Here is a 12037-nt window from a genome sequence, read left to right on the forward strand (position 1 = left end):
TAACAGTGGAACATTGCAGTGGCCAGTAATGAGCTCCAACATCATTCCAACTAAACATCACAAAGCAATGCTTGCTTTCTTGCATCATGTGCCCTTGCTAATGCTAATGCAGAATTATGGCACAGCCAAGATGGAACTTTCATTGGTGGAGCTAAAGGAGGAGATGAGCTCAATACCACCAGCTTTCTACCAGAAATCAGAAGAGCCTCCATGATACATTTAAGCAGTTATTAAAGGCTTGTTAGTTATTTGTTATTTGGTTTTTTTAGGAGCATTAGCAACTAAGGCCATATTGCTCCGGGATATGTGGTGGTCATTCCTTGACCTTTCCGCATCCTCCGTATTTGGTGGTGACGGGCTCGAACCCCGGTCTAATCAAGAAGCGTGTGCTATGCACTACTGCTGTTCCTTCCCACCTGGCTAAGGAGGCGCCTATTTATTAAAGGCAAGGTGGACCAATGCACTTTTAATTTCTTTGAACAAATACATGTTTTGCTCACAACTACAAGTGTCACATAAATTTTAGGTGGATTTTGTGTGATCAATATAAAGACTAAATATAAAGACCACAGAATTTTCACCTTAGCATATTTCCAGATACTGATAATCTCATTACGAAGTGAATGAGTGATTCATCACAAATCAAACTCTGTGATGGTTGTTGCAGCAATTATTATATGAGTTTTATATTTTACTATTTTAAAAAATTATATAACATAAATAAATCTATAATAATAAAAATTAAAGGAAGTACACAATAAGGCTTGATGTTTGGGAAACTTTTCTGTAGCAACAGCTGCAGGCAAGGCACAGAAAAGGTTTCTAAGGTGAGCAATATGTTATAACCATGAAGCTCTCATTTGAGAAGTGTACATGCAATGAAGTCAACAAAGTGATTTCTGGTATTATATTATACTGATATTATGACCAAGGGAACCTGGCAAGGTACAGCCAGGCTCCCTTGGTCATATATAATTTACAACAGCTAATGCATTAACATTTGCCAGATTAATTTTTTAATGCAAAATATTCAACTAGCACCATATTTTTTAAAAGCAGCTTTATGAGGGTTTACTGCATGCACATGCACGCACAAGCACACACCAATGAGGTGGCATGTGTGTATTCATACCTGCAACAATTTTACTCTTCTCCATTACTTCTTTGGCAAGAGCATGATTGAGGGCTAAAAGATGAGCTCGTCGCCTCTTCTCTTCATCCAACTTCTTCTTCAGTGTTTCTGATGGTTCTCCTTCTCTGTCTGCTATATCTTCATAGCTGAAAAAAATTAGGCCCAAAAATTATATTTATCACAAAACATTAAAAATTCTTTGTAATCAGGTTATATCTAATTTACCAACTGTAAAGAGGCAAATAAACATTAAATCAAGACTTCCATAACTTTTGCATGTGTTGAAGAAATCCATTTTAAACTTTCAGTTGTTTTCTTTAAGTCTTTCTAACTTTTTTGCTCAGCAAAAAAGTTGGTCATGTAAACACTCAAGAAGTCCTGAAGACTGCAATTTAATGGGTAACTGGGCTGAGAAGAAGGCACTATCTGTCTCCTCAGCAAGTTATCATCACAAGTAGTATTCATATCATCATCAACCTAGTCAAAGAAAGCATTACTGAATAATGTCAATAGCCTCCTTGCACCAAAACAAAAAAAAAAAAAAAAAAAAAAAAAACATTTTGCCATTTTTTCTAATAATGTTCCCAAAATTTATTCAAAATATCCACTTTTACAATACTAGGTTGAAGTTTTTTTTTTAACAATAGACTACAATGCTCTGTAGTTGAATGTACAGGGTGTCCCAAAAAGGTGTAACCAATTTTAAATGTTTGTAACAAATGTAATTTTAATGATAGAAACAAAACCTGCGCTAAATGTGAGAAAAACAGTTGAAGTTTTTACTTCAATAATCCATTCTTTTCTTTTGCAGATTGTGTTTGTTGTCCTGAAGTTTAAGTAAAGAGGTAACAAATGGATCCTGTGACAGGTAGTGGAGTGGTTTATTGAAACCCGGTCTGAAACGCAGGTTCAGTGTAATTTCAGGAGTAAATATGGGATAAAGCCACCAACCTGCAACAACATCAACAAAGTGGTATCAGCTATTCAAGGAAACAGGTAGCATCCATCCTAAGAAAAGCCCTGATCGACCAGCATTGATGCAGAAAAGAGTAGAAGTTGTGAGAGACGCATTCGTTTGTAGTCCTTGAAAATCCATTAGAACAGCAGCACAGCAACTGGCCATCCCCAAGACTTCAGTGCATAGTGTTGCAAAGAAAATTGAAAATGCACCCTTATAAACTGCAGATTACCCAGGATTGGATTGGGCGTGATGGTCCCATTGCGCGGCCACCATGTTCACCAGATTTATCCCCTTGTGATTTCTTCTTATGGGGATTCATTAAAGACAGTCTACAAGACCCCTGTTGCAGACATTGCAGACTTCAATGGGATGACCGTGTGAAACGTAAACAATTTGCAGAAGACATGTTGAAGAAAATGGAACAAGATGAATGTGTAATGACACGGATCTGTTCCACGGACGAGTGCACATTTCATGTTTCGGGAAAGGTGAATAAGCAAAATTTCAGAATCTGGGGAACTGAAAACCCACACTGCGCGCAGGAGTATCAGCAAGGTAGCCCAAAGGTGAATGTGTGGTGTGGCATCATGGTTGATCGTGTTATTGGACCCTTTTTCTTTCAAGAACCGACTGTGAGAGCAGATAATTACCAGGACATGCTTGAGCTTTATGTGTATTCTCAATTGGATGAACTGCCAAATGGGGTTATTTTCCAACAGGATGGAGTGCCACCACAGTGGGCTTTGAGTGTGAGGAGGTCTCTTGATGACAAGTTTCCTGGCCGTTGGATTGGGCGTGATGGTCCCATTGCGTGGCCACCATGTTCACCAGATTTATCCCCTTGTGATTTCTTCTTATGGGGATTCATTAAAGACAGTCTACAAGACCCCTGTTGCAGACATTGCAGACTTAAAGCACAGGATTGCAAATGCAATTACCATGATTAAGCGTGACATCCTTGAAAAAACATGGGATGAACTTTATTACCAATTAGATATTGTTCGTGTGACAAGTGATGCACATGTTGAATGTCAGTAAAAACTTCAACTGTTTTTCTCACATTTAGCGCAGGTTTTGTGTTTCTATCATTAAAATTACATTTGTTACAAACATTTAAAATTGGTTACACCTTTTTTTTTTGCGAGACACCCTGTACATTTCCACATATCATTCTGCAACCATCATTTTTAAGTCCCCTTATTGCATACCAACATATTTACATCAATTTAAAGCTAAGGGACAAAAAGGGCAGGGTATCAATAATTATAAAACTCTTGTTGGGGTGTGCATAATTTTTTAACATCAAAAAAGTTTATAATGCATTGCATTAGTCCACAAAGAACAGCAGCCATTTATAACCACTCTGATTTTTACCACCTAACCATTCCCTTATCCAGAGTAGTAACAGTTCTTTAATTCCACACTGCTCCAATTTACACAACAATTACACATGTAGTACAATATGAAAAGCTTTACTGAAATCTAAGTATATTCTTTGCATTCAGTTCTGCTATGATGACCTCATAGCTGCTCAGATTGGCCAAACATGCATTCTCTTTTTAAATAAATCCATGCTGTGATTTTTTTACAGCTCCCCTCCTATCAAGAGGTTTTGCGCTGCATCTCTTTAACTACTCCATTATCTTGCCTGACACAGAGTAAGTTTGAAAACTTACAAGTCTGTAGTTTCCACTTCACCCTTTGAATCACCCTTGTGAATAAGAGATACATTTACACATCTCCAGTCTGCAAGAACTTCTCTTAAATGCAGCCACCCCTAGAAGTCAGTATTATCTTTAAACTGTTAAAGGACAACAGTCAGGAAGGGGCAGAAGTGTCAGATAAATGTCCCCTTTTGGCATGATTAAATTATGAAATAAAACCTACTCAGAATGTTTTGGCCTACAGTTGGACCTGCCCTAGGTTCCAAACAACTTAAAATTTTGCTTTTCTGTGATTAAATTTCTCCTCAACAATTCTCTATTGTTGGGGAGAAATTTAATTTTGATATATTTTTATAGTTACTTACTATTTCAGTGCCCTTCAATAGTATCTTCAACTCTATTTTGTAAATACCATATATTAATTAATTATATCTTTTTTAAGTATTCAATCTGTACGTAGCTTGATTTTATGTTTACACTGTTTTTGTTTTTATTGCAATACAATTCTTAAATTCATAGTTATATATTTTGCAGTTTTAAATTTTATTTAAAAGAGGTGATGGATTCACTTAGAAAGGTTGGTCATAACATGCCAAACAATGCCGTGATGGATGGCAAAAATGTCAGAGGTGATTACAGCCTTTTTGCTTGCACTCGCTGTTGTTTTCACTAGCCGATGGATGATAATTTCTTTATACAAGATACTGGCAGTGCAATGAACTGAATTCAAGATATTCAATGTCAAATTCAATCTGGGAGCTCAGAGACTCATTTGTCTGGCACTACATTAGGCAGTGTACTTCTGACACTTGCAGCAATGCAAGTGGTTTGGAATGTAAGTATTACCATGGTAGTTAACATAACTTGCCTTGATCACTGTTGGTAGTCTGGGATTATTTAAGATAATGAGTATGTTCCACACAGGCCAATGTACTTTCTTGTCTTGTCATGATTCATCTAACATTTGTGACTCCTTGACCTTGTAGTTCTTCATCTAATAAGCTGATGAGGTTCCTTTCAGCGATGACACCTCTTAATGCATTCGGGAAACGTGAGGAAACAACAACTGAGGTTCCACCAAAGTTGTGCATTTCTGAAGTTAACTTAAGACTGCAGGGTACTGGCAGTTTTAACTAGCCAGTCCCTACAACTTTTAACAACAAACTGTCTTGGAGTTTCCTATAATAATTTCTATGTACTTTTGGACTAGAAAGAGTGAGAATTTTCCAAATGTTGAGTAAATGACGATTCATTTCAAGCAATGATTATGACCATATCAGTCTTCTGACATTTTGCTGTAGCAAAATACCAGGTTCCTCGTATTTCTGGCCTATTACAGTTTGTTCTATAAACCAAGCGGAGTGTGATTCTGTTTGCTCTGTTCTTTCAGTCACTGTGAATCCTTTTAACACTGACAGAGAGCACTTTTCCTTGCAGCTCCGCCATAAAGAGACAAAAAGACATCTCACAACCAGAAACAAAATGTCATCAATCAGCTATATGTTTCTCCAAGCAAAGTGATTCTGCCAGTGATATGTATACAGCTGAGACTAATGGAACATTTGTAAAGGTGATATATAAGGAGGGAGGCTATTTTTGGAATATTGTTTCAAAATTTCCCAAGATAAGTGACACTAAACTCCTAAATGCTATTTATGACAGATCACAAGGTAGTGAGCTGCAGCATGATGATAACTTCAAAATTTTGTTTGAGAGTAGTAAAAGCTTCATTATCATTTCAGAGAATTATGCAAATTTTAGCATTAGCATTAGCAAGGCATATGGTGCAAGAAGGCAAGCTTAAATAGCATCAGCTAAAAAAAAAACCAAAAAAAAAAAAAAAAACACAGACTTCCCATTTCATCCATCCATTCACTCCAAATGTTTGTCTAGTTCTGCCTTGAACTTATTTAAGTTGCTAACCTCCACTACAACAGATGTAAGTTTGTTCCAACTATCAACTACCCACTGGCTAAAGGCAAATTTCACCACATCTACAATTGTCTTTCCTCAATTTGAATTTATGCCACCTCAGGTGAGTAATCGGAGCAAGATGAAGAATCCCATTAGCATTCAGCTTGTCAATCCATTCAATGCCTTATACACCTCAATTAGATCATCTCGCAAGTGCCTAGTCTCCAGAAACTGCAATTTGCAGAACTTAAGCCTTTCTTGGTAACAACACCAACCCTTTGATTTGCTCACCAATCTCGTTACCCTTCTCTGTACTCGCAGCAGCTCTACATCTTTCCTAAAATGAGGCCTCCAGACCTGTATACAGTACTCAAGGTGTGGCCTGACATTGCCTTATACAAGAGGACAATCACCCCTTATCCCTGCTAAGAAAATTTCTGTATATCATTAAGAAGACACCATGAGCTACTCTTGCAGCCTTTTTGAACTCCTCGGAAAACTTATCTGACTGCACAATTACCACCAGATCCTTTTCATTCACCACTACCCCGAGTGCAGTACCATCCAGTTGATATGTTACTCTGCAGTTACTGCTATCCATATGCAGTACTTTACATTTGTCAATGTTAAACATCAGTGGCCACCGCTCAGCCCATCTGCTCCACTTTTCTAGATCCTGTTGCAGCAGCGTACTATCATTAGTGTCACTAACAACACTGCCAACCTTCATATCATCTGCAAACTTAGACATTAAGCCTGATATACCATCATAAACACAGAAAACAACAATGGAAACAACACCAAACTCAGTGGGGGGTACACTAATAATATTAGTTCATGAACAGCAGTGTCCATTGATAACCATTCTCTGTCTTCTCCCACTAAACCATCCTTTTATCCATTGTAGCAACTTGCCCTTAAGACCATACAGCTCCAATCTGTACAGTAGTCTTCCATGTGCCACAGTATCAAAAGCTTTCCTAAAATCCAAATATGTGATAACAAAATTATTATTTGCATCCAATTCCTTTGTGATCCAATCAAATTTGTCAGACTAGACTTCCCCTTAACAAACCCATACTATGTCTGAACTATAACTGCAGTCTTGTCTAGATGATTCAGCATCGTTTCCTTAACCAGTGATTCCATTATTCTCCCTGGAACAGAAGTTAGACTAACTGGTCTGTAATTACCTGTCACCCTTTGATCCCCCTCTGTGAATTCGAGACACATTTCCACTTCTCCAGTCCATGGGGACATCCCCTGAGTCCAAGAAAGCTTTCATAATTATGGCTAAGGGTTTGTTTACTTCCTCTGCTGCCTCTTTAATATAACTGGATAGATCCCATCCATCCCAGGTGTCTTCCTTATGTTTAATTTCATCAGTTTCTCCTGCACTTTGGGAATTTCTATCAGCTATTAAAAATCACTTAGCTCCCACAAATTTGTGGGAGCTAAGCGTTTGATAAACATCTGGCCCTCTCCTCCTTGAATAACTCGTCATGTGTGAACGTAGATGCAAAATACTCATTTAGTTTGGCAGCTATCTGAGAATGAACATCTACAGTCAAACCATTGATATCAAGTGGACCAATCTAATTCATCCCTTTCCTTTTAGAGTTTATATAAGTAAAGAAGTCTTTACTGGTTTTCTTTGCATCCTTTGCCAAAGATTTCTCGTAATCTGCATTTGCCTGCTTAACTTCCTTTGTAACTTGATTACAGACTAGCTTATATCTGCCATAGGCTTCTGTGTCGCCTGATAATTTATATGCATCTCATGCATTTTTCTTCTCTGAAACAAGCCGCATATCCATTTGGGCCAAAACCTTGAATAGTATTTTTTATTCAGTATGAAAAGCCTAGTATCCTCCAAGATTAAGTTCCTGAAGGCTTCCCATTTAGAATTCAACGTTGGTAACATCATCAGTTTATCCCACTGTATAGGATTTAAAAACTCTCTGAGATCACTGTAGTCACTTTTACAAAAACAAAAACCCTTCCCCCTGATGGTAATTACATTTATTACCATCAGGGGGAAGGGTTTTTTCTCCGATTTCTAGGCAAAATTATATATCTCTTTTGGGGATTACCCTGACTTGTAATCTCTCTTGGCACAAGCACATTACAAATATTGCTTCCTCTGCATCTAAAAAACTTGGTTTTCTCTTTTGCTCTCGGCGTTACTTTTCTTCCAAATAGCTGCTCACTCTGTATAAATCGCAAATCCGCCCTGCCATGGAATATTGTTCCCACATCTGGGGTGGTGCCCCCTAAACCTCCCTCAGGCTTCTAGATTCCATTCAGAAGAGGGCAGTTAGGTTAATTAACGATTCATCTCTAACAGAGTCTCTCCACTCGCTTTCTCATAGACGTACTGTTTCTTCTACAGATACTTCCATGGGCACTGTTCTTCTGAATTGGCTTCTATAATTCCTGCTCTCTCTTTCAAAACAGTCCGAACACGTGCAGCCACCAGCCAACATCCATTTACTGTCCAACTTCAAAACCAACTTTTCATCTTCCTCATTTATTCATTCAACTGCCGTTTTCTGGAACAACCTTCCTTCATACGCATTTCCTGAAAATTACAATCTACAGAAGTTCAAGTCCAATGTCAACAAATATCTTCTTTCATCTTCTCAACCTCCAACCCAAGCATGGTACTAAGTACTATAGGTTCTAATACCTCTCGTGTTTGGGGTTCACATAAAAAAAAAAAAAAAAAAATTACCACTCTCTGCCATCTCCCACTCAACCATCCCTTTATCTATTGAAGCAACTTGATGTTAATGCCACACCACTCCAATTTGTACAGCATTCTTCCACGTGCAACAGTATCAAAAGCTTTCCTGAAATCCAAATACATGATATCAAAATAATTTTTTGCATCCAGTTCCTTTGTGACCACATCATAGTATCCAATAAAATTGGTCAGACAAGACTTCCCTTTAACAAACCAATGCTGTGCCTGAACCATTACTGGAGTCTTGTCTAGGTGACCCTGCATCACTTCTTTAACAAGTAACTCCATTGTTTTCCCCAGAACAGAAGTCAAACTAAAAGGTCTATAATTATTTGCATCACCCTTTGACACCACCCCTTTGTGAATCGGGGATACATTTGCACAACCTAGTCCATGGGGGCCTTCCCTGAATCTGAGGATGCTCTCATAATTATCACTAAGGGTTTGCTTACTTCCCCCACTGCCTCCATAACTGGATAGATTCCATCTTCAAGGTATGGTGAATAAATGGATGGATTCATCACCAATCGGGAATTTCTATCAAAAGAAGTTCCTTAAATTGTTCAGACATATCTTTATCCAGTGTATCCAAATGGTCACAAAAGACTCACAGATCATCAATCCTGTACCCAACCAATATTTTCTAGCTCAGACAGTGAGGGAAATAGGTATAGCTTGTGGCAGCCTATATTGCGCTTAAATAAAATTAACTTTGAAATAAAAGTGGATGCTACAGATTTGGCCGTAATACGGTCAATACAATTTCCTTGCAACTGTAAACTCATTTCATTGAATTTTGCAAACAGTTTGGACAAATAGGCAATGTCATGCCTGATACCTTTAAGTTTATCACTGAGAAAAGCATCGTTCTCTTTAAAAAAACTCAACAAGAGTCAAAAAGGTTTTAAAAGTGTCTTACACAGTTGCCTTTTGAAAGCCAATGAACATCAGTATGAAGCAACAAATAATTTATCATTGAGAGCATGGGTTTTGATTTCATTAACAACAACAATGATTGTGCAATGACTTGTGGAGGTGATCACTGAGGTTTTTAAAACTGAAATAAAAAAATGCTGCAGAGACCATTGTTCCTAAGGATGATAGTTCCTGAAAACACTGTACTCAGATGAGGGTGGGTGCGTGATTTTCACTTATAATTTAAGAACGGAATCTTGTCAGCTCTGCACACCATTCATGTTACACCCTGTGTAATTACTTAACAAATATGCACAAATATCTGTGCTATGCGCTAACCTGAATATTAGTAAATAAGTGTTCAACACACTCAGGAAGGTCTGGCCTCAAACATCCCTCTTCCATCCCCTTGCTTCTTTGCACCTGCAGGGGGCAGTACCGCCCACTTTGGGAACTACTGCACTACAGTATCAAATCAAATTGGTCCCTTAAAAAATTCATGCTGTGACTAAAGTATAACTGCATTCCTGTCTAGGTGGTCCTGCATTACTTCTTTAACCAGTGACTATTATTTTACATGGAAGGCAAGTGAAGTTTATAGGTCTACAATTATTCATATCACTTTTCAATTCCCTTTAGTGAAATGTGGATACATTTGCATATTTACAGTCTACATTGTTCTTCCTGAATCCAAAGATGCTCTCATAATTATGACTATTTGGTTACCATCTTTGCTGCATCCCTTAATATATCTGGACAGATTCCATTCATTCCAGATGCCTTTTTTATGTTTAGATTCAAGAAATTTCTTTCCACTATTCTCTCAGTTATCACAAAATCATCTAACTCCTTGTTAGAATTCGATAAACTTCTGGCATCCTCTCCCCTAAAAAATTCCTCCTGTGTGAATGCAGATGTAAAATAGCTATTCAGTTTGTAAGCACCACGTGCAAGATCATCAACAGTTAAACCACTGATATGAAGTGGGCCAATGTAATTAAACCGGAAGTCTTTGATGTTTTTCTTTGTATCCTTTTCCAAGAACTTCTTGTAATCCTTGCATAACGATTAAAAGTTACCTTGTTCAGATGGCTGATAAACTTAATGAGTATTTTGCATCAACATTCACACATGAGGAGTTATTCAATGAGGGGAGTGCCAGAAGTTTATCAAACTCTTAACAGGGAGCTAAGTCATTTTGTAATAAATGAGAGCAAAGTGGAGGAGAAATTGTTGAAATTAAACATAAAAAAGCATCTCGGGTGGACGGAATCTATCCAGTTATATTAAAGGAGGCAGCAAAGGAAAGTAAGCAAACCCTTAGCCATAATTACGAGAGCTTCCATGAGGACCTCAGGGAAGATCCCCATGGACTGAAGGTTTGCAAATGTATCACCAATTCACAAAGGGAGTTCAAAAGATGATAGACCAGTTAGTTTAACTTGTGTTCAGGGGAAAATAATGGAATCACTGGTTAAAGAAGCACTGCACGATCATCTAGACAAGTCTGCAGTAATAGTTCAGACACAGCATGGGTTTGTTAAAGGGAGGTCATGTCTGACCAATCAAATTGGTCAGACAAGAACAAAGGAACTGAATGCCAAAAATAATTTTGATACCATATACTTGGATTTCAGGAAAGCTTTTGATCTGTTGCTCATGGAAGACTGCTGTACAAATTGGAGGTATAGCATTAACGGTAAGTTGCTACAATGGATAAAGGGATGGTTGAGTGGGGGATGACAGAGAGTGGTAATCAATGAACACTGCTCTTCGTGGACAAATGTTATTAGTGGAGTTCCAGGGTCCACTGTTGTTTTGTATACAGTAAACCCCCGCTATTCGCGGAGGTTTACTGTATACTGAGAAATGCCGCGAATACCGAAAACGCGAATACTGAGTAATGGCTCCCATAGTAATAAAGGGGTTCCGTTCCAAAGTATGAAATATATAAGAAAAACTAGTCTAAAATTTGGTCTATGTATGTATTATATGTACCTTCATAATATGACTATGTACATAGACAGTATGTAGTGAAATGCAAGCATAAGGCATCAAAATGGAAATAAGAAACAATTTAATATTAAATGTAATATTTATTAGAAATTTCAAACAAATCTTTCAATCCAGTGCCTTTGCTATAGCTTAAAAACATATCCCACCAGTTCTATCAACAGTTTCGCTAAAGTGTTGATAAAGGAGTTTTGCCTTTTCACGAATGATGAGTGAACTTAACGGAATTTTATTTTGAGTTCGGTCTTCTATCCACAGATTTAAAGCCTTTTCCATTTTTTTCTAATTTAACATCACGAGTTACAGAGCAAATTTTTGAAGTAATTAGTGTGTTTTCACGGACACTACGGCGGATTTTTTCTTCCAATTTCTTGATTGATCGTACCATTGACTCATTGATTTTATAATGTTTTGCCACTGAGGAGACACTTTCACCATTAGAAATTTTGTCTAATAACTCAATTTTATTCGCTAATGTCATCACCTTCTTTGATCTTTTCACATTTCTCTTGTTATTCGTAGCCATATTTTTGTGCGGGTTAGAAAGAACTTGTCCACAATAAAGTCACTTTCTTCCATTAACACACTTTAAAAAGTCTACCGTTTGTAAATCTATCGTTTTACACTGCAAAACGGTAGATTTATCACTTTTGTAAGCATATCAATTTATAAATTGATAAATTTATTCAATT

General features: G+C 37.5%; 1 protein-coding gene across 3 annotated transcripts in view; it reads right to left on the bottom strand.

Annotated features, from left to right (window-relative positions):
- The window catches only part of kmr (pleckstrin homology domain-containing family A member kramer), a 666551-nt gene that overhangs the window by 45378 nt on the left and 609136 nt on the right, over positions 1–12037 (bottom strand). For all 3 annotated transcript variants that reach the window (XM_090386565.1, XM_090386564.1, XM_090386566.1), the window contains exon 26: positions 1133–1278. In XM_090386565.1, the coding sequence (XP_090242691.1) occupies positions 1133–1278 (146 nt within the window). The remainder of the gene's footprint in view (positions 1–1132; positions 1279–12037) is intronic.

Source organism: Mastigoproctus giganteus, chromosome 12 (assembly GCF_048544385.1).
Source record: "Mastigoproctus giganteus isolate SK-2022 chromosome 12, ASM4854438v1, whole genome shotgun sequence".
NCBI lineage: Eukaryota > Metazoa > Arthropoda > Arachnida > Uropygi > Thelyphonidae > Mastigoproctus > Mastigoproctus giganteus.